Raw genomic sequence first — 24672 nt, forward strand, 5'->3', positions numbered from 1 at the left:
TACTGTGATATATATTTTATTTATTTTTATTCTATGATATAAAATGTCCAACATACATAATTCTCATTGAATAGCGTAAACTTAAAGTGAATTACATACTAAAATTATTTGAACAATTACAAATTTTTAAAATACAAAAAAATAGTTGTGAACAGCATCTTTGTTGCAGGCCACAGAGGTTATGAAAGGCAGATGATATATGAAGTCCTTGAAGGCTACTAACTTACTATGTCTGGGTGACTGTCACTTCTCTTCATTATAACATCAGGCTGACTCCCTACTCTATCCGTTACTACAATATCAGGTTGGATTTCAACTCCATTAGGCACTATATCAGGTTGCTGATTATCACCCAGCTCCAATGCAACAGGTTGGTTTTCAATCTCAACTTCCATTGGTTGATTTTCTAAACTACTCTCCTCCCTTTCTTCTTGCATGCGTGGCTCATTAAAGTTTCTTGAGACCACATCAGGTTGACTTCCATCTAAAACACCAGATTGAGTATTTTTTCTTTCTGATGCTTCACTATTTTCATGTGTTCCCACTACAAGAATATCAGGCTGGATATCACCTCCCTGAGCCAGAATATCAGGCTGGTTTACATTGGAAATCCTCCTTTGTTCACCTGTTTCAACTAGGAGATCTGTTTGGTTTTCACTTCTTTCATCCAAAACACCCGGTTGTTCATCATTTATTCCTGGTTCAACTAATCTAGAAGTTTTTTCTTCAGGAACACTGATTACTTTTTCTGGTACTTCAAGTTCATCCATTTTTTCTTCAGTTGATATTTTAGGTTTTGCTCTATTCTCACTTGGCAGTTCCATCACTACTTCATTTTTATCATCTATTTTGTCACTTTGAATTATTTCACGCTCATTGCCACAATTTTCCAGATCTACATTGATAGCATTTTCATCTATAGTCACAGCTCCAGTTTCATCTATTTGATTCTCCTTTTCAACGCTGTCCAGATGATTTCCTCTTCCAGCATCTGAACTTTCTTCTCTTGTGATTTCCATGGGAGTGGTCTGTATATAGTCCGACTGACTGTTAGCTGTCTGTTGGAACTTTTCCTTCATCTCCTGTGCTCTCTTGATGCGGGCGGCTCTTCTCTCCTCTGCGATCAGCCGGTTGCGTAACATTTGCTCTCTTTGCTCAGCAGTTATCTCCTAAAAACGAACAGTTATTGTTGAATAAATATCGGACTCCATACTTTGTTGAGGTTGTGTTGTGTGACATTTGTTATTTTACATGTCAATCCATGAAATGAGACACTTAGATTACTATTATTATAATTAGCTGGTTAAAGAACAATTGTTTCAGGTAACAAAATTAAATTCTCTACAAAAATAAAACAAGATAAATGTTTATGAAATCAGTTACATTTAAACTGAATACATAAAAAACGATTTTAGTTTAGTTTGCATTAAACATATTTCCTCTGAACCTTTAGGAGCTAAGACAGGAATTATGCTACTCTTTTAGTCAATTTTAACAATTTAGAAAATAGTTTCTGATATATCAGAGATTTAGAGACTACAGCACACTTCTAATACATTAGAAATTAATTAATTGGGAATATGACATGTACTCTTAAAATATGGTAATGTTAGGGAAAATCTGCAAATTCCTTCAAAATAGCATGGTATATTTATGTTTTGTTACTGTGCCATCTCTATACAGTTAATACGTACATAAAAAATAATTAAAACGATAAAATTTCAGAAAAAATCAATGTTTCCACTATTTAAAGCAAGGTCTTGAATGTATTTAGTTTTAATTTCATCTGTCCAGGGATAAGGTGTGTATTTGGAATTGAATGGAATGATTTACACAAAAACCATACATTATTTATTAATACAAATAACATATTTTAGCAATATTTAATTATATTTTTGGATTTTTGAAGTTAAATGTTTTGCATAACTTGTATACAGCATTAAATGTTACAGTTATGCGTTCAATCTTCCATTGTCAAAACACCAGGCTTGGAAATGAACCTTTGAATTGAAACCTTATTGACAACTGACCATAACGATGTAGTTGTTACCATTTCAGCAGTTCTCGCAGGTGCAGATGAAGAGATCAGCTCATCAAAAGGATCGACATCGGGAGGTGGTGAGTCCATCTCTTCCCTCTGAATCACTTCGTCAGGCACATTCTCGTCCTCCATCCCCAGGCGGATCCTCTTCACCATGTTCTGTAACAAGACAAATGCACAGACTAACACATTTGCAAATGGAAAGTATAAAACTTGTACTCCTAATGAAAACATGTGAGAACAAGGACTGACATTTAACCTAATGGAACACAGTACAAGCACAACTACATTCATCCTATTTCAATTCCATTTTATTATTACGGAGACAAACACTTCTAAACAGACATACACTAATGTGCTTCATCTCCATGGCAACTACTAACAACTAGGCCAAGGGTTAATGAACTGCAAGGGAGTGAAAGTCACAATGTCTCCTGTTGGTGAGTCATTTTACTTCAAACTCGGAGAAATTTTCTACAGGTTATCTGGAATACCTATTACAAACCGAGGAGAGTCCACTCCGAATGATTTACAAATAGTCTTTTCAGCAATTTGTTTTTCTAGTTACATTTTTGTCGCGTTTACTAACTTGTACTTCTGCCACGTTGATTTAATTCATACAGACTATGTTACACCATCCTATTATTCAAAAGTGTGGTCACTTTTCTTCATAGTAAACGTTTTTGTTTTTGTGATGACCATTATGAGATATAAAAACATAACAAGGACCATATTTTACACAGAAAATCTTCACCAGACCTTTCGAGGGGATCACATCCTTAATGGACAAAACAGAATCATTAAATGTTTGAAAATTTCAATAGTTTCCGTGTACACGGCTGGAGTCATCACTGAAATCATCAACACCACTATCCGTTGTTCTGGAATTCTCACACGTTTAGAATTTAATAAACGAAATTATATACTACTGACTACAATATTGGTAATGCTGCAAACACCCTTGTATTCCTTGTACTGGACAATTTTGTACAACTTAACAATGTGTTACATAGTAGTATTCCAATTTATAAGACTCATTTTATTCAAAATTCAAATAAAATGTACTTTTGCTTCACTGAACACAGTACTACCAGTGATAGAGGAAGGGCACATCGATAGCTCCTACCTACCTGACCCTGCTGAGGAAGGGAGATCTGCATCCACTCACCGATGTAGCCCTTGGTTCTGTATACTCTATTGGTACAGGAAAATTCTCAAAACCTACTATGGGGTGAAAATGCTCCAGTACAAACTGAACGAGTGCTATCACCTGCCTATATCATTCACTGTGTTTACAGCTTCCTGCCTTTTTCCAGTCATGCTCGTCATTCCATATTATAATGAAAACAGTGAATCTGAAAGATTTTTCACGAATCTAGTCATATCATTGGATTCATTCCTGACCGTCTTTGTTGTGATCGCCATTGTTTTAATCAGATCTGCCAGTAACCATGAAACCAGTCACCTCGCTGTGAGAATAAAGAAGGAAATGTTCAAAAATAGCAACAAAGATACAAGAAAAATTCTGAACGTGTTTGTAAATTTTGTAGATGACAATTATACAGACCATCCTTACGGTTTCTTTCAGTTTGATAGTTCACTCTTGTCAACTATTATGGATATTTCAGTATTAATAGCATCTACGTTCTTTGTTCCTAAGAACGATCCATACACTTGAAACTGGAACTGACTTCCTAGGATAACTAATCAGATAATATAACTGACAGTTATCAAAAATTTAAGAAAATGTTTGCTATTTTAATTTACTGATTACAAAAGATTAACCTGTGTTTAGAAAGTAAAAGTACACTTTTAAAGGCTCGAAGGAAGTTGTAATCTTTTAGTTGGCAGCACCGCCTTGTGAAGGAGAAGGGGCATGTCATTCAAGTTCTATAGCATCTGTAAGGAGTCATAATAATGAACAGTCTCCTGAAACATCCGCTAGAGCATGCACCATATCCTGTTAAGTACATAATATGTTGTCACATCCTCCATCAAGGTCATTTGGCAACTGAAATTTATCATTATCTGACTGTTGCATGTGTTATATGAAGAGCTTTCAATAATTTGAGGCAAACTGGTGGCCTACAAAAATAATTGTGTATATGTATGTAATACTCCCATATTAAATTAGCTTTACTGTAAAAAGTTTTTATCTCTGTATTTGAGCTGATTTTCCTAATATTTTTAATATCCTCACTGCTTTGGAATTTTGAAACTCATTCAGTGGACGAGCAAGTGAAATCAGATGCAAAATCAGGGCTGTAGGCAAGAGTTCCAAACCCTGTTTTATGATTCTTGCAGGAGAATCACAACCCTCCTCAGAAATCAACTGCACTGTTAGCTTTACGTGTTCATAAGAATAACTAGGTGGTATTAGTTGTAACTTCAACTAGTCGGCCAGAACAATGTTCTCAAGCACCAGAGTCTCAAGTATTCTTGACTTCTGTATCAAATTATAGAAATTACCATTGTTCTTACAATTTTTAGAGAAGGTATTTGTTGGTTTTTTACCTCGGGCACAGAACATTGCTCTAACGGTGTAGAATTTTCAAATGGTATTGCTATTGTTGAACGTAGCGAACCCCATTACAAACGCAAAAATGTTGACTTATCCACTGATCAAGGTTAATTTCAGTTCTGCTAACTTTAAAAGCTAGAAGCACCCCCACTTGTTCTACCAACTGTTTTGTTCTCTACATTAGTTTATCTCTTAATCACTAACTGCCCAATGTCTCTCTTGAAACTCAAAGAATCAGCGCTATATGGTGAATTGATTTGTTCATTTTATTTAAAATATCTTAAATAATTTACAGAAGAGCATACAATTGTTCAGGATAAAGAAAAATTAAAGTATATAGCTCTGATACCATTATATTTGTGTGATAGGTGGAAGAGAATGCTTAGTAATATAGACAGTTGAATCTTGATGAGATATCCCATGATGTCACAAACTTATAAAACATATTGTTCAAGATTTTACAAAAATTTCTCAGTAAAAGCTGAAAATGATCACTGGCCAATACATAGTAAATTGTGCTGAAATTGAAGGTGGTTTTCTCCTAGGTTTGGGCGAATAGGGTTTTAAGTTGTATACTCTACCTAGCTTTTATCATTTTTTCACCAAACTAAAACTGGATTTTTGTGGAAAAAGTTCTGTTGCTAATGATGAAAAGGAGTGTGTCAAAACTTTGCTGCATGAGATAATGGAAGAATTTTTACACTAAGAAATCTTTAAACACTGCTACTTACATATAAGCTATTAAATGTGTACCTATATAAAGAAGAATAGGTGAAAGTTAAAAAAAATGCTCACATACTTTTTTTGTAATAATACACTGCCACATGTTTATCTTTGAATTTTCTTTTCAAAATACCTCATATTAAAATTCACATTGTTTAATAACCACAACTTTTGCAGTTTCCTTTTTACTTCCATGAAAACTGTTTCTGTGTTTTTATGTTTACAATACACAATAACCAACTCTTAAGACCAAAACATTTTTGTTTCCACACATTTATTACTCGCGTGATTGTGGTTTAGTGCAAGATGATTTTTAATTCATCATGAACAAGAAATGATACTAATTAAATAAAACAAAAAATCTGGAACATGAGTCTATTGCCATGACCTCCGCCTGAAAAACCGTGGCATGTCTTCCCAGGGGAACAGTCATGTCAACTCCTTGTCCGTATATTCCATATCCTGCCCTAGAGTCAAGACGTGAGACATCTGTGTAGAACTTCAGGACTCCTTTTGTAGCGTAAGCCTCCTTTTTAATCCATTTTTCCCTACTTTTGATAGAGACCGTATATGAGTTATCAAAGGAGTATTTCTTAACCATTGCATCCGACACATTGGTTAGCATTTCAGCCTCAGGAAATACCTGCAATATCTTCATGTGGCTTTCTAAGGAGGTAGTATTTATTACCTTTGTTCATAGAAGCTTCATTGCACTTAGAGCGGCTATTCTCATCACCTCCTGCCCTAGAGGAGTGTATCCCAAGACCGCTTCAATTGCTAGTGTTGGGCAGGAGCTCATTGCTCCCGTGATGCTTAAGCAAGCTAGCCTTTGAAGACTCTGTAGCCTTTTAGCAGCTGTTGTTTGTTCAACTTTCGGTCACCACACTAAGGTAGCATATGTGACCATTGGTTTTATAATGGTTTCATAGATCCAATATATCATTCTGGGTTTCAATCCCCATTTATATCCAAATAGTCTCTTACAGGCCCCAAGGGCCATTGTCGCTTTGGATATTCTATTTTCAATATGTGATTTCCAAGTGAGCTCATCCAGGATTAAACCCAGGTATTTCACTTCTTTTGATTGGTTTATACTGATTCCCATCCATCCAGGACAGATTGTGGAGAGCGGTGGTAGTTGATTTACCTTCTATATAAGCGTGTTGAGTGGGACTAAGTGGTGGTCTGGTAATATTACATCCCTTATGTGTCTGTTTATTATTTTTTTCCATAGTTTTCCCTATGAAGGAGGTTAAGCTTATGGGTCTGTACGAGTTGGGTTGAGTCGGATCCCTGTCTTATTTCCGCATGAACACCACCAGTGCTGTCCTCCAGTTTTTTTGTATGTATCCTAAGGCGTAACTGCTTCTAAACAGAATGACGAGAGTATTTAACAAGATGCACAGCCCCCCTTAAAGAAGGGCTGGAAAAACTCCATCTGCCCCAGGAGATTTAAATGGCTTCAATGATCTTATTGCCCATTTAATTCTTTCATGTGTGAATAGTCTGTTAGACCGCTGTCTGGCTTTTGCAATCTCTCGGCTGGATCTCCCCTCAACTAGAGGATATAAATATCCTCATTTCGAGTCAGGTGACCCCCCCAGAAAGTGCGTCCCCAGAAGCAATTCTAAGGTCTCCTTCCTGTTCACTGTAAGGTCACCGTTGGCCTTTACTAAGGTTCCCATTGGGTTAGTGTGATCAGTTTGGGGAGTTTTTTTTTAAGCCTGGCAGCCTCTGGTAGGCTGTTAATGTTTTTGCAAAAGTTTCTCCAGGTTCTTCTTTTGTTCTTCTTTACTTCCCTTTTATATTCGTTTTGGGCGTGTAGATAAGGGAGCCAATCATCTGTCCTTTTTGCCCATTTTAGTAATTTTCTAGTTTTATTTCTTAGTGTTTCTAACCTCCCATTCCACCACAGCACGTCTTTCTACAGCCTATTTGGTCTGAGAGGAAGTTTTTCTCGTAGGCCTTTGTTATAGCTTGTTCTACTAATTGTGTAGACCTTTCTAAGTCAAATTCATTTTTCTGGAAGGGTTCTATTTCTTCCAACTCTTCGGCTAGAGATACTCGGTATCCCCTCCAGTTGGGAAATTTAGGAACCCTGTGGGTCACGTTTTTTTCCCCTTTCTCCTGTATGTCAAACCTAATAGGGCAGTGGTCCAATAGTGAGGCCTCCTCTGAGACGTGCCACCTTACAATGCTTATGTTTTTGAGTCCTGTGGATAGGGTTATGTCTAAGACTTCTTATCTAGTTCTGGTAATAAAGGTGGGACTGGACCATCCTGTTTTCCAAAACTAAATCATTACAGAACATAAACTGTAGAAGTTCCTCTCCTCTTGGATTTATGTTTGTGCTTCCCCAGTAGGTATGGTGAGCATTGCAGTCACAGCCGAGAATGAGGGCTGAACCTTTATCTCTGCAGCTCTGCAATAGTCTTTCTATTTTTTTGGTGGGCAGTTTGTTGACGGGTTGGGGAAGTAGACTGAGGCTATGGTAACCTCTTTCATCCCTTGCTTTGATGCCACTTTTACAGTAGCCGCCACAAGATCTCTTGTAATCAGATCTGTAATAGGAAAGGCTGTTATATTTTTTGAAATTAGGATACATGTTCTGGAATTTTCAATTGATCGATCATATATGAGATTACCAACTTGAGTCGTCAATCCTCTGATGCAACTTCTGTTGATCCAAGGTTCCTTGATTAGGGTATATCCAGGCCTGTTGAGATAAACCTCCTACCTAAGATGTCGGTTGCGCCCTTTGCATGGTGAAGTTTAATCTGTATAAGGCGCATACTTACACTTCTTTTTCACTTTTTGAGTGCTGCTAGAGCTCTCTGGTTTGTTAAAATTTTTTGGTATTTCTTTACTCATAGTGTTCTCACGAGTAGCGGAGATCTAAAGGTCACCCCAAAACACTTATAGCACAAGTTAAATGAAATCTTGCTAAATTTGTTACGTCCAGAAATCAATTACTTACTCCCTTGTTAAATTTTAACAAAATAAATTTATATTACACTAATACCACAATATAGTTTTAATGAATGGTAATACAATTTAACTTACAACTACTTCTTTTTTGTTGCCCAAAGATTCAATTTTCTTCAAACAGTCGTCAAACTGCAAGCTCGGCATTAAACGGTGTGCCCAATGTTGCAAGCGACCCATCACAAGATTTAGATCTTCATTTTCTTTGCCTTTTCCTCGTAACTTCTCCGGGATGTCAGAGAAAAATGGCTCTATTGCTCCTATTCCTCGTGAGCCTACGAGTCTGAAAAAATAGTGTAACTGTCTTAAACAACCTAGATAGAGTTTTCTTTACATGATTGTGAATGTGAGGAAACAGAGGGATATTTTCATCTTGTACATACTATTAAAACAGGATTTTCTTATTTTAGAATACTTGGCTACATGATTTTTGTCGATACATATGCAGAGTATACATAAATTACTCTATAAAACTACACCATTTTCGATTAGCCATGCCAAAATAATCAAGAAATATTATATAAAACATAATCTTATATACAATATACAATAATATCTAATATACAATCTGTATGTCTATGTATTTCAGGGAAGAAAATCATATCTTTAAATTGATTAAAGATATATTTTTCAAACTTTGCAAAATGTTTAGTCTAATAAGGACATAAAAAGTTTCACAAAAGGTTTCAAAATGGCAGTAAATTTTAAAACTGTAACACAAAATCAGGTGATTTTAAGACAAATATGAGGAAATAGTACAACACGGTTTCTTCTTAGATTGACATATTTACCGTGATTTTAGTATTTGCTGATGCTTTTATATTCACAGGGTGATTGAAAAGTAAGTTACACCCCCTGTTAACTTTTTTGTTATTTTAGATATATGAAATCTGTTTGCGGCAATCTTACTAGCAATAAAGGGCTACACTAATAATGATAGCTTTCATTTTTTGACCCTCATAGGACAAGGGGGTGGGGGGCTACTAAAAATGTTCAAATAGCACTATTGTAGCCTTGTAACATATTATTTTAAAGGTGTTGGTTAGTCAATAAAAGTACACTTACAGAATTGCAATCACACCACTCTACAAGAAATGGCAGCCCCAAACATATAATGTTGAAAAGTAAGTAGTACCCCCCTTATCTTGTTTATTATTTTAGTTATGTAAAATCTCTTTATGGCACTCTTATTAGCTACAAAGGGTTACACTATTAACAATAGCTTTCAAATTTTTTACCCTTAGGGAAAGGGAAGGTTGGGAGTAACTCAAAATTTAGATTAGATTTTATATATCTAAAATAGCAAAAAGTTAAGAGGGGGTGCAACTTACTTTTCAATCACCCTGTATACATATATATTACGTACATCACATTATGTACATATTAAGGTCAAAGCTCTGTTTTATACATTATATTAAAAATGCAACGAGGAAGCAGTAAAATAGGAAGAAATTACCCAAGAAATATATACATCATTGAAAATAAATATAAAGTATAATATTCATTATTGAAAATAAATATAAAGTATAATATTCATTATTGAAAATAAATATAAAGTATAATGGAGAGTAACAAGCTGTAAAGGTATGTATTAATACATTTGAGACAAGATAAAGGAGTTTAAATTTTACAGATATTTCTAAATAAATACAGAGTTTTTCCTTAAAAACGTAATGTTTGCCTTTACAAATATTCTTTACTAGAATCTTTAGCCAACTGCAATACTTTCAGTTTTCTGCATAAGAACATGTTGAACCAGATGCAGTTTTACAACCTTACTTTATAGTTGTACAATCATGGGAGACATAATTAATAAGCATCCAAATGCTATTTAGTTTGTTTAATATTTTAAACAGTTATTCCAAAACATTTCAACCTTTTTTTAACTTTACCATTTGAAGTGTTTGGGCAGCATTAACAACGGAAAAAATGTATAAGTTTAACACTGTTCTTGTGGAAAAACTCAAGGTCATTTTAGTACACCCAGTTCTTAATTTTCTGTGATTATTATTCACCATTATAAAACAACTACATAGTATTCTATAATGTAGCTTGTATTATTATTATTATTATTACCCATATGCCTAAATAATAAGGTGCAACTTTGATAACACACAGAACCTCAATAACACAAATTTCTCAATGGCATGAGTCCCCATGAATTTTTAATAAATTTAATATAAAATACACCTTAATAAATAAAAATTAAGAATTAAATTGTGTATTTTTTTACATTATTTGTATTTTGTATTTTTACACAGTTTTTTTTTATGTTTTAAGTTACTGAACATATGGATTTAGATTTTGTTCAAATCGCTACAGTGTAACTTACACATACCAGTGACACACTTAAACACTATGGTTCGGTAAGATTGCACAATTATTGTTTACAAATACGTCTGAAATGTGTTATTGAGGTTCCAAATGAATTTACTTTATGTAATTCTTGGAAAAATCTATTTGAGAGGTAAAAATTAATGAAAAGTGATAGATAAATATTAATTGGTAAATTAGTAAGCTATAAAATTTATCAATGATACATATGTATACATTGCAAAGCATTACCTACCTCTGAGGGTTTAACACAATCCGAGGACCTAGTTTCCTTTTGATTTTTGTTTGTTTTTCTTTGTCCTTCTCATCTGTATTTTTTTCTTCCTCATTGCCACTCTCATGTTCTGAAACATTATTTTGACAAAAACAATCCAAAATTTTAGGCAAAAAAAAACATTAAAAGGGGTTTGGTTGCTAACAATTTCGTAATCAAAATATCTTGGTTTACAATCTCTAGAAAATTAAATTTTGCTATCTAAAATATAACATAAAATTATACAACAGTCCATTAATAGTCCAACAACTGTCCTGTGGCCTTCACTGCCTTGTGGATAACCATGACATCCATTACTGGTGTACAATCTCTAGAAAATGAAATTTTGCTATCTAAAATATAACATAAAATTATAAAATAGTCCATTAATAGTCCAACAACTGTCCTGTGGCCTTCACTGCCTTGTGGATAACCATGACGTCCATTACTGGTGTACAATCTCTAGAAAATGAAATTTTGCTATCTAAAATATAACATAAAATTATACAATAGTCCATTAATAGTCCAACAACTGTCCTGTGGCCTTCACTGCCTTGTGGATAACCATGACGTCCATTACTGGTGTACAATCTCTAGAAAATGAAATTTTGCTATCTAAAATATAACATAAAATTATACAATAGTCCATTAATAGTCCAACAACTGTCCTGTGGCCTTCACTGCCTTGTGGATAACATTGACGTCCATTACTGGTGTACAATCTCTAGAAAATGAAATTTTGCTATCTAAAATATAACATAAAATTATACAATAGTCAATTAATAGTCCAACAACTGTCCTGTGGCCTTCACTGCCTTGTGGATAACCATGACGTCCATTACTGGTGTACAATCTCTAGAAAATGAAATTTTGCTATCTAAAATATAACATAAAATTATACAATAGTCCATTAATAGTCCACCAACTGTCCTGTGGCCTTCACTGCCTTGTGGATAACCATGACGTCCATTACTCGTAGCGTGTTAATTCTAACACCGTAAATTAGTTTTGAAAGGTATTTACAAGTTTGATTGTGGATTACAAGGGCAGTACAAATATTAGGAAATTAATTAATCCATTTTAATTGCCCATTGCGTTTTTTCAGAGTGGAGTATGAGTTCATTGTGTAATCGTGTAATCAAGAAAAGCTATTTTTAACTGATTGGAAGATATCACATTATATGTAATTAGATTAGTATGTTCATACAAAATAAGGGAAGTGACTGTTACGTTTTTTTTTGTTCTCTGAGAACAAGAAGCTTATAAATTGCACATAATCCTATAAGGACCGTTGTGCTGTTTCTGGAATTACAGGATATTCTGGTTAAAGTTGGGGTAGCGACCGCCTCCTATCGAGATCAGTCAGGAGGAATTTAATGCAGCTCTAAACCAGCCTCTCCAGTCAAAGCAGGCAGGGGGTGGCACACCCCCTTATGTTCAAGCTAGCAAGAACTTCTGAAGTTAGGGAACAAACCCCACCCATAAACAAGGGTCATCTCCCACAATAGACTAGATCTATCAAATTACCTCTGCACCACAGAATCTCGACATTTGCGATTAGTGATATGCTACTCCTGGACATCCATAAGGTTGCCCAGATTCAAGTGACGCATCAGTTTTTTGCTGTGCCCAGTGGTAGGTTCAACTACAAGGTATAAACAAGGCAGAAGTGATCCCTGCTGAGTACATAACGTTATATTAGTTTTGCTTATTTATTAATGATGGTTCTAATTGTTTTTGTTATTTTTAAAATTGATTTTCATCCATACCAGTAACAAAATTTGCATTAATAACATATTGCAACGTTCTCCTGAACAAAACAATATAAGGTTTTGGGGCACAAAAATTACAAATAATGAATTTTAGTACATTCAAAGTGGAACTATCTTTCCTGTAATATAGTAGAAAGTTATAGTTAAGGTCACTTTACAATATTTGTTTGTTTCGTCAAGTTGCATCTCCTAACTAATAGTAATGTACGGAGGCATTCGTGATCAGACCATCTAGAATTTGATCTTTTAGTGATAGGTATTACCTCGTATTTATACAAAATGTCATAAAAAATTTATTTATGAGAGAAATAACACAAAATGTTGTATGGTTGTTCCTTTCTAAATGTATAATATAATAAAATAGCATCCCATAGAAAAATTATTTTTCCTTTTTTAGTTATTTGGAAAAGAAATAAAAAATGTTTATGTAATCTATTAAAACTTTTTTTTTAATTACTTAAAACTACATCTATATATTTTTGTTGTTGATAGTATATATCTATACGAGTAATTTGGTGTAACTTTTAGGTTATTCTCTAATTTTTATGAAAACTTATAAATTTTAATCTAAGAGACTAATTTAATCGCCAATTTTAGCCTGGCACTTTTGACTAGTCACATAGGGATATGAGATGTGAAAAAATTTTGTAACATCTCATATTAGCTCCTGGCCCTGAAAGGGTTAAGCATCATGGGAGCGATGAGCTCCTGCCCAACACTAGCAATTGAAGCGGTCCTGGGATACACTCCTCTGGGGCAGGATGTGGTGAGAACAGCCGCTCTAAGTGCAATGAAGCTTCTAGGAACAAAGGTAATAAATCATACCTCCTTAGAAGGCCACATGAAGATATTTCCTGAAGCTGAAATGCTAACCAAAGTGTCAAACGCAATGGTTAATAAATATTCCTTTGACAACCCATACATGGTCTCTATCGGAAGTAGGGAGAAATAGATTAAAAAGGAGGCCTACCCTACAAAAGGAGTCCCAAACTTTTACACAGATGGCTCACGCTTTCACTCTAGGGCAGGATACGGAATACACGGACCAGGAGTTGACATGGCTGTGCCCCTAGGAAATGCCACGGTTTTTCAGGCGCAGGTCATAGACTCATGTTCCAGAAGGATCATACAAATGAGGACAAAAGGATTAAAATACTTAATACTTTCTGATAGTCAGGCTGCACTTAAGGCACTTGTTACCTGTTTGTTTGATTCTAAAGCAGTCTGGGAATGTAAGAATTGTCTAGCAGAGCTGGCAATGAATAACAGAGTAACACTCGGTTGGGTACCGGGTCATGAAGGCATTCATGGAAATGAAAAAGCAGTCATCCTCGCCAAAAAGGGAGCGGAATCCATAATGGTGGGGCCTGAGCCAGGTTGCGAGATAGCCTTCTCCAACATTAAACCTCTGGAAGATTGGGAAAAGAGGATAAGAAACATTAATTGGAGTAGAGCCTCAGAATTAAGACTATCCAAAATGTTTATCTCTCCTTACGTTAAAGGGTGGACAGCTCTCTTAGATCAGAATAAGGAGGATATAAGACTAATATTAGGAATGTTGACAGGACATGGCCACCTAAAGAAACATCTTATGAGGTTGGGCCTTAGCCAGACTGACGAATGTGGACTCTGTGGAGAGGAGGAATTGGCAGAGCATATTTGGTTAGACTGTCCTGCCATCTTAGAAACTCGGAAAAGATACCTGGGAGCATATCTCCTCAGCCCCAAGGATATCAGAGAATAGGAGCCCTCAAATCTGATTGGTTTTTGCAAAAACCTCGGACTTTGAGGACACAAAATTAACCCTTTTAGTGCCAAACAAAATTTTCGAAATTTGTACCAGGAATGCCAGGCGTACACATGCATGTTTGTACCAAGATTGCCAGCCACGTTTAGCCAAAATGTACCGTAATTCTTTAAACAATTGTAACTACACTATTTTTTAAGATAAATTCATGGGTTTTTTTTGTTTTTAACTTAAATAGTTGTATTTTGTATCCTGCACTTTATTTGACAAAAAATTGTGTACATTACTTTAAAAAAATTTAATTATTAGTATTTAATTTTTTTTATTTTTTACTTTTTTGAGTTTAACTTGTGATACACAACAGTAAAATGAGCATTGGAAAAACATTGATTACATCACTGAATTCCTACTTTTATTCTATTGAAATTTACAAACTTTCAAACTGATAAATTAAAAATTGTGAAAGAACAAAAAGAACATCCAAAAGTGTGCTAACCTGGAAAAACACTCCGTTTTGCCTAATCTGTTAAATGTCTTCTTGTTTTCTTGAAGGTCTTAACACAAGAGTCAAAATATTTCACAGATCAATAGGCTAGTAACTCTCTTGAAATAAATAAATGTTCTCTAGGGATCACTTAAAATAACAAGTAACTATTTACATAAAAATGTACAAAATAGAAAATTTGAAAAGAACATTCAGCAGAAGTGTAGAGGGTAACACTTGGTGTGCACTCCTCTCTTACATTTAACACACATATAGGATGATTTTTTCGTTTTCCTCCTGATTTAGTGCTTGCTACACTACATACACAACAGTTTTTTTCCTTTTTTTCTCCAATTTTTTCAAAAAATTTTCTGACATCAGCATTACCACCACCACGGATGCTTGCCATAGGTCTAGGACTGGTGGCACTTTCCTGCAACTGAAGCCACTGATCACCTAGCTCGTCAACAATGGATACCAGAAATTCTAGATGTGATATAGGCTTTGTAGTGTTTTGCTTGTATAATATATAGGCATTCAAAAGCATTCTGGATAAGAGATTGAAGGTAATTTTTTTCCAAAATTTAAAACTTTTCCTATCGTCCAGGTATTGGTATAGCATTTGGTCTGATCCATCAACCCCACCCATATTAGCATTGTAATTACGTATCATTTTGGGTTTGTTAGATATGACAGTAAAATTTCCTCTGCGTTTTACTTTACACTCTGAAGCAGCGACATCATTTGTAGACAACAGCAAAACCTGCTTTTTTTGTGCCTGCTTTTGTCTGTAGCCAAGAATAATCATTTCACTTTTCCTCATGTATTTTGTTTCACCAACTTTAAATTTTTGTATCATTTGAGCAGGGATACCTTTACGGTTGTGCCTTAGAGTGCCAGTTATAAAGGATTCCTTAGAATATAGATGTGTTGCCAATGTCAGGGAGGTGAAAAAATTGTCCACAAACACGTGGTATCCCTTATTGTACAAATTAGACATACTCATTAGTTTATCCACTACTGTAAAGCCTAAACCTTTTTCTTTTACCGTTGTCTTCTCATTGCCTTTGGCTCCTTTGTATACAAAAAAACTTACACAATAATGAGTGGTAGCATCAACCAACATCCATAACTTCACACCCCACCGGTGATGCTTTTTAGGCATGTACTGGAGAAGCTGTGAATGTGTTTTGGTTGCAATCATGCTTTCGTCAATAGATAAATTTTTATCTGGTGTAAAATGTAATTTGGAAATCCGGTTCATGTGATTCAGTGGTTTGAACCTAGCACAAGGATCGTAGTTTGGTTGGCCTGACTTAGGTAAATTTGTAGTATCCACAAAGTGAAAAAATTTTAGTATTGCCTGAAAACGGTTCCTCGTCATCATTCTAGGGAACCAAGGAATCAATTGACTTTTAAGAGTAGACCAAAAGGAAGCGATAGTGTTTTGTCTTTTGATAGCCATATTTATCAACACCAGAAGGAAAGCTTGCATTTCGTTTACAGTCACAGGTCTCCAAGATTTTAGCCTACTGTGTTCTTTCATTCTATCGCGATTTTTATCAATAAAGTTCCTGGCGTACTTGTTTGTAAACCGAACCATTATTTCAATCAAAGGAATGGTAAAGAAAATTTTGAAATAAGCACTTGGAGGAGGGTTCATTGGAGGACAGTGCTTGACCCCTGGCTGTTCCTGAAAGTGTATGGAATGGTTAGGCCTGTGTTCAATATCATTGGTTTCATTCACTTCCACCCAGTCAGGTTCATTCTCAGAGTCTTCTGCAGAGCTACTACTGCTATCCCTATCGTTAAGCCTAGATCTTTGAGGTATCACTCTATGGCCTTGTTGGTTAGGCCTAGCCCTATGACGACGTGATGGTTCACTATCACATGTATCACTGTTAGATTCATCTGAATTTGTATCAATTACCAAGTTTAGTCGATTCAGTCCTAAACCTTGATTACCTGAGGAAGTTGTCGGTCCAACGGGATCGTAGGTCGGGTCATTATCTGTATCGTCAACAACCGAACTTGAACTCGACACTTTTTCATTTTCTGAAATTTCACTCACGAAACCGTCTGAAAGATATTCACTTTCTACTAATCTAGCGATAGTATTATCACAGGTGAATGAGAACGTTTCATTTTGATAGAAAGAAGTCATTAGCACATCTCACTTCACTCAAAACACTCACGAACAACTAAAGTACAACTGTAAACAACAACGACAATGCTGTCTAATGTTGACAGCTGAGAAACAAAATGCACAGAATAGCCAATTTTAAAATCAAAATATGGCTACCTAGTATGACTTATAAACTGGGTAATGTAATTATCAGAAAGATCGTTGTATTGCGATTCTAAAACATTACAAGTATGTTTATTTGGTACTTTGGGATTATACCGACCACACCCAGACATGAATCGTTATTTCACATTTCGTTTCTACTGATTACTAGATTAGCGTAGAACAATATTTCGTCAATATAAAACAGGAATTGTCTTATCGCAAACACCTCCCCATCCTCAGACAGAGGTCAAAGTCGAGCGTCTAGTAGATAACGTGATTGCAGAGTCTCGCCGCCCGTTCAGCTGGTGCATCGCTTTGTTGTACTTCCGTGTTTTACCTCTACATTTCTCCAAACACAAAAATTCAACAAAAACAAACATTTACCAAACTAAACTTTTTATTAAAAAAACACTCAAAACTTGTTTTTATTCTTGATCACATTCCGCCACCCAAAATGCGAGTGCCTCCGGCCATCAGCGCGGGCTTCGACAGCACCTTCGGTGCTGCCCCGCGCTGATGTCGACGAAAGAAAAACATCCCTCGAGATAGTACCTATCAGTAAAATATCAAATTCTAGAGGGGCTAATCAGAAATATAAATTGAATTGTAATGGAAAGGCAATGATGTACCGTGCAAATCACGTGATGCCACGCGGCCTGCCGTAATCAGGATTCTCGAGAAAGATAAGATAACAGCGACAACAATACCGATCACAATACCTGGAAATGCTTGTAAGTTTGTAATTTTGTAATTGAAGAGTTGTTTTTTCGTTCTATCATGTTTGTTTCTATAAATTTCTATTTTTGTGTTCTTCATACTGGTGTGGTCGGTATAATCCCAAAGTACCGTTTATTTTGACTAATTAAAGTAATTTTAATTTTTTTTTTACAAAACGTCCGAAAATATGGACGCCGGCAATCTTCGCCTAAACTGCCAACGTCCGAAAATTCGGACGTTGGCACTAAAAGGGTTAAAGTAAGGGAGGCGCAAAGGTCCTTGTAGGACTAAGCATGGGGACAAACTGTCCTTTTCCCTCAGGAAGGAAAAAAAAAATCAAACCCAAAGATTTTAAGACAGTTTTGTCCACTAGGAAACTCTTGGCAACCATTTTCTGGGATCGACTAGGTATAGGTACTGTTCACTGATTTTATATCCATGCAGACACAAATAATGCTAAATGCGTATTGTGAAACGTTAAAGAAATTACAGCAGGCAATACACATTCAAAGGCAAGGTCTATTATCTATAGGCATCATCCTCGTTCATGAAAATGCCAGGCCACATGCAGTTGTGAAAACACAACAACTTTTATAGCAATTCAAGTGGGAAACCTTCAACCATCCACCATAGAGCCCGGAATTGGTCCCTTCGGATTTCCATCATTTTACAAAGCTTAAAGACTTTCTGGCGGGAAAAAGATTTGACAGCGATGCAGATCTTAAATGAGGCGTGACTACGTATCCTAATACCCTGGCAACGGAAGGCTATGACGCGGGAATACAAAAACTAGTCACACGTTATGACAAATGTTATGCCTAAATTTGCTTGGAAATTATGTGGAGAAGTACTGTAAAGTATGCCCTTACCAAAAAAAATATTTATATTTGGTAAAATTCCTTTGTCTTTATTGCACAAACGGGTACCACTTTCCAGATAGCCCTCGTATATATACAACATATTTGATTCAATAAAATATCCACATTTTAGCTTATGAAAGTATTTAGTAATAATTATTACATTGGTAAACTATACAAGCAGATCAGTTGTGGTCATTTGAACAAATGATTGGTCGATATGATTTATAAACGCGTATTCGATAAATGAATATTATGAGTATGAGTAATATGAGTATCAATAATTGTACTAATTAATATAAAGAAACCGGATCTGCTTATCGTACATTACCGCATAGGTTTTCAACTGCACATCGTAATAAAACCTTTTCACATTATCTACAGACGTTAGCCTACATCAATCAAATATTAGTCTGAATGACTTTTTTGTTAAATATTCACATAGCAACAGATGTTGGACGAGTCCAACCTTGAACCAGAACGGCCAAGATAGAGATGTCAGACTGAGTTTGCCTTATGGATTCAATAGGGTTAAATCATTGTTCTAAGGGAAATTATAAGATTAAACGCCGAAGTAGCAAATCACAAATTTGACGTTATCAACGTATTCTGCTCATCCTCCTGAACAAATAGTATATGGTTTTAGGGGGTGCAAATGACAAATAACATAATTTTAGAGGGTATATACATAAATAGTTAAGTTCTTAATGTTTTAATGTTCTGATTGTGTCTGAATATCTGTAAATATTATCTGCGGGTGGGACTGATAGCGTATCTGTTATCTGAGCGCTCTGGGGCAGAAGTCAGAGATAACGTGTACTGTAGGTTGGATCGAGTGAGTGCGTGACAATCATGGATGAACCATCCACTAGTTCAACCAATTGTAGTGAACTGGTGTGTCGTAAATATTATCTGCGGCTGTGACTGGGGCAGAAGTCAGTGCTTCACTAGATATCGGGGACTGTAGTTTGGATCGAGTGAGTGCGTGACGATCGTGGATTAACCATCCACTAGTTCGACCAATCTTAGTGAATTGGTGTGTCGGAGTGTTTTGTAGGGCATGTTAAGAGTTTTTTACACGGTACATAATTGCCTTTTCATTATAATTCAATTATTTCTGATCAGCCCCTCTAGAATTTGATATTTTACTGATAGGAACTATATCAAGGGATGTTTTACTTTCGTTGAGATCAGCACAGGGCAGCACCAAAGATGGCCGGAGGCACTCGTCTCAACTCGAAAACAACTAAGTAATTAATTTGTAGCTCAAAATTTAAGAAAAACATTTGTTCATTTGGATCAAAATTCTGCTCATTTAAGTATTATTTTTCATTTACGTTTGCAAAGATGGCGCCGCATCCGATGACGTCATCACGAGGTTCAATCATGGTCACAAAAGGTCACGTGATGCCCGATGTGGTTGTAGAACATGGAAATATAATTGCTTCGCGCTTGAACAGTTGTTTCATTTTTTATGTTGTAGAACTTCGTTATTTCTCATTCCCACCCCGTCAAACCTTATATTGATTTGTTTTGTAGGACGATTCCAATAAGATAATAAAGCAAAACTCGTATTTTGCCGCTCCGGCCGTTAATGTGACAATTACCGTTCTAAGTTATCTTTAAAATTAGCGGAAATGTAAATGATTAAGTACCATATAGCCTACATAGCCTATGTAAAACTGAACAAATTGCCGTGGTGGCCTAGCAACAAACGGCCAGCCTAATTACTTAACTGATGGTCCGCACCCACCCACGCCTTGGGCTCTGGCTCACATAATGTGACTTACAGAGTGGTAATAACAGGGTAAAAATGTAAATTATTATTACTTACCAGAGAGATCTTTCTTTTCATATTCTTCCCCTTCAATAACACGTTCAATATCATCTGGTTGATCAACAAGTTTGTCCGAGTATAGTTCTTCAAGCATTGTGACTTTTCAGATAACAAAATAGTCTATTAAAAGTTTATATTTATTTCAAATTTAGTTAACAAAAGCAATACTTTTAATTCTAACACAGCAGCAACTTTAACTTGACTAATCTTCGAATTCATCAGATTTTCCCTGAGATCTTTCAACAGGTGTTTTAACTGAATTCAATGTATCGCCAAACATAGTGCTACCGTCAGCATTATTTATGAACTCTAAACAAGACATTAAGAGTCGTTTGGTCAGTTGATCAGCTTGTGTGACTTTCACTTCAATCTTGCCTTCTACGTTATCTTCCATTAAATTCTGATTCTGATTCTGATCATTTATTCTTTCAGGCATTGCACAGAGCCAATTCAACACAAATCCAACTCTTTTTTTACACAAAAAATTGAAAGCGAAGAAAGTAAACCAAAAATTGTCTATTCAATTAAAATAAAACTATCTCGGAAATGTTTTAAAACAAAACAACAAATCTGAAACACATTAAAAATTGATAAATTAAGAACAATACAGTCACAGAACGATCAAAACATATTCTATCATTTTAATTCAATTCCCCTACATACGGACAGGACATAGACTAAAGAATAAAAATCATTAAATTTTTTATCACAGTAATTCTCATCTAAGCAAAAGAGGAAAAGGGATCTATTCAACAATATTTGTCTTATTTTTGGACTTTGTATTTATACAATGAAGCCACGCGTATTTGTCTTTAAATTTTAATAATTAATTAATTTGTTGCCACATATTTTACTTTAACTTGTATTCCGTAAATAGTTTATTGAGATATATTTTACTTTCAGGCCTTTTAAATGAATACATCATATATTTGTAATCTCAAATCTTTATTTTTGCAACTGTTCGAAATTTTAAGTTGTGTCCCAAGATATCATAATGATCCGTTTGAAGAAGGAATAATAAATGTGGTGATATCGCAAAATGTACTATTCTCAATTTTTTAAACATTTTTACATTCCTTATCATAACCGATACATTGAATTAATATGTGATCAACCGATTCCTATCAGCACCACTTCTGCATTGTTTTTACCATTAGAACTATTCAATAACATCATCTCATGTAGTCTTTGTGCTTTCCAAAAGTGTCCAAATCTCAACTTACACATCATAACTAGAAAGTATATGTTTAAAGTACTCATTCCTGTTCACGTTATCTCAGTTAACTTTGGTTCTACTTGTTTGTACGATTGGCTTTTACTCCATATACATATATATCTTATAATAATTTATGTTCTGTCAGAAAATGCATATAACCACTAGCTTGTTTAGCAATTTTATTAAAAACTTTAGTATTATTCGGAGGCCATAAGTTTTTGAACAGTTTTTCTCACCGGAGACCTAACAAATAGATTATTAGAAACAACAGACTTTATTCGACTTCTTTTGAAGATTACATAATATTATGAGAATCGGTTCCTTTTTATGGCTCCCAAAAAAGCGAAGTCGGCAAGATGGAGGCCACTCTGTATTATCTACTAAGTACTTGTTATTACGCGATATTAGTAGGTTTAGATTAGGTTATAAGAAAAGAAATTTATCTCTAGCTATAAATATGTTAACAGTAGTAGAAAAGTTAAAGATAACCTTTACGAGCGTTCACGTCACCTGAGCTTGAATTTTTGTACGTAATTAAAATTTTCGCCAGAAGTGCGGAGTTACGCTGAAGTTCATCTTTTCCAACATTAGATCACGTTCTCTGAGGTGGGGAAAGCATCGACCGGAAATGCCATCCATGCGGGCTTAGATGGCGCCCCACACTTCTAGCGAAAGAAGAAAAACACCCCTATAGATAATACCTAAACTCAAGCTAAGACCACTGAACGCCAAATAACTATTATATTTAAAATACATACTTATGGATTTACCTACTTGTATAACCTAAAACAAATAGTAAATAAGGATAGAGTGGCCTCCTTCTCACCGACATCGCTTCCTTTTAGGAGGCACAAAACAAGAACCGATCGTCAGGATGGCATGTAATTTGCAGTGTAAGTCATATAAAGTCTGTTCTCTCTAATAATGTAATTTTTATGTCCCAGATGAGGAAAACGCTTCTCAAAATAATGACCATCGAAAAATACCAAGGTACCGAAACTTCATTTTGTTTCAAACCTTTGTGACAGGGGACTCACTGCAACGTTATAGATTTTTACCAGTAGTTAATTTTTGAACTATTAAAACGGAAAGCCATCGTTTATTTATCCCTTTTAAGATGCACTTATTGTCTGCAGAGTTACTTGGGAATCAGAGAAGATTGTTAGAGTTGTAGTTCCGTCCTCTAACTGGTCCACGAATTTTAGAGCTTCATTTATGTATTAAATTCTACAGTAGCAATTGATGCTGATTGATGTAATATCATACCAATTTGTGTGTTGTTCTTTATAGCGTATATACCAATTCCAACTTGTGATCCAATTTTTGAACCATCTGTGAATATGTGAAATGCGTTCTTCATTTCCATATTTAATGTTTGAATTGGCATTTAAATAATTTCGTTAAAGTTCTTTTTACTAAACTTGAATCATTTAAATTTGTAAATACCTTAAAGCCTGTCCGGTCTTCAAAAATAAGGTTTATTTTTTTAAATAATTAGAGTGCTTCGTTATTTCTTAAAATCACTCCTGTATATTCTTGGCTATTGAAACTTAATCAAAGGTGCATTTTGGTTTTGCCAGTACGGATGGTGATTTACTAACATGTGTATTTCCAAGCACGTTTACATAAGCCGGTTGATCAGAGTCTGTAACAGTTTTTACAACTAATTTTCTCAAAAATCTATCTGTTTAGCTGTTATCTTAATCTTTCTTTTTTCTATACATGTGTAAGATAATAGCTGGTAACAATTAATTATAATATACAGCTTATAGCGCACTGTCTTATCACAGCTAATTCTACAACCACTATTGCTGGTCTGTGTTTCGTCTCAGAAAATTATATTTTTATATTGGTTACTGCTATCAAGTATTACTCTTGGGGTCCGTTTCTAAAGTTATATTTTGAAATTGGTTACTGCTATCATTGGTTTTAATCTGTAATAAATACTTACTTACTTTGTATTTATAGTCATATCGATAGCCTATAACCTGATTGGACGACTGCATGAGTCTGCTTGGAAGGGGTTAATGTGGATCACATAGGAAAGGCGTTTTGCCAGAGACAAGTCATTTTTTTTTAGTGAGCAAAACTTCCCTCTATCCCGTTAATTGTTTGGCGAAACTTATAATTCTAATAACAACAGGCAGTTTTTATACATTTTAAGATATCAGTACCTTATCTTTGATTTAAGGCATATTGTGCCTTTCAGAAATATATTTGTTTCTGGCGTTTTTAACTATGAGCTAACGGGTATAATCTAGGTGGTTTCTAGGAACAATAACATAATACCACGATAAAAGTTATATTATATTACATTTATCCCAATGCATATAATATAAATATAACAACAATCTGTGCCTTATCGGCCTTAGTGCCTGTGTCTGTGCCTTAGTACCTGTTTTACGTATAACTACAAGGTTAGCACTGCCAATTCACCTTCTCCATCCGATCGAAGAAGAGATGTCTTCGGTTTACTCTGTAAAGAACCAGGAATTCTTCACTAGTTCTGTTTTTCATAACCTCACAACTATTTGAGAGGCCTCTTTTCACTACATCATTATCACACAGGCCGCGATTTACAAACGGGCGAATTGGGCATTTTTCCATAGTGCCAGATTTTAGCATCGGCTGACGGCAGATCGGGTACTTTTGGCTTGTGTGCGGGTAAGCAATCTCAGTTGGTGACTTGGGTCACATTGCCTGTTTATTTTGTCGTACTGGTCTGTCTGTCGTTAGGTCGTGTGCGTATTTGCTGTTGTTTATATCCGCTCAACAACCTTAAATAACCACATCTAACCATATCATCAACTGTCTTGTGTATTTTTGTCTTTTGTAGTATGTTACCATTAGTAAAAAGTTGAGTGATGCTGAGTACACAAAAACCTCCTGCAAAAA

The 24672-nt window shown here is 35.2% G+C and overlaps 1 protein-coding gene across 1 annotated transcript; it reads right to left on the reverse strand.

Annotated features, from left to right (window-relative positions):
• Positions 1-21244, reverse strand: LOC124355252. The gene is made up of 5 exons (XM_046806298.1): positions 20559-21244; positions 10840-10948; positions 8349-8553; positions 2051-2200; positions 1-1169 (listed from the first exon to the last, which is right to left on the reverse strand). Exons 1-5 carry the CDS (start codon positions 20653-20655, stop codon positions 219-221), a joined length of 1512 nt encoding a protein of 503 aa, XP_046662254.1. The 5' UTR covers positions 20656-21244; the 3' UTR covers positions 1-218.
• Positions 21245-24672: the final 3428 nt, after the last annotated feature.

This window comes from Homalodisca vitripennis, chromosome 2 (genome assembly GCF_021130785.1).
Source record: "Homalodisca vitripennis isolate AUS2020 chromosome 2, UT_GWSS_2.1, whole genome shotgun sequence".
NCBI classification, from domain to species: domain Eukaryota; kingdom Metazoa; phylum Arthropoda; class Insecta; order Hemiptera; family Cicadellidae; genus Homalodisca; species Homalodisca vitripennis.

What these genes read in the sequence shown, in the direction of transcription:
- LOC124355252 (XM_046806298.1), bottom strand. Translation starts at nt 20,655, where the DNA reads ATGCTTGAAGAACTATACTCGGACAAACTTGTTGATCAACCAGATGAT. An exon ending in TGAAAAGAAAGATCTCTCTG is followed by an intron (nt 10,949 to 20,558) that starts GTAAGTAATAAT and finishes ATAATGTTTCAG; the next exon opens with AACATGAGAGTGGCAATGAG. An exon ending in GCAACAAAAAAGAAGTAGTT is followed by an intron (nt 2,201 to 8,348) that starts GTAAGTTAAATT and finishes GTCTTGTTACAG; the next exon opens with AACATGGTGAAGAGGATCCG.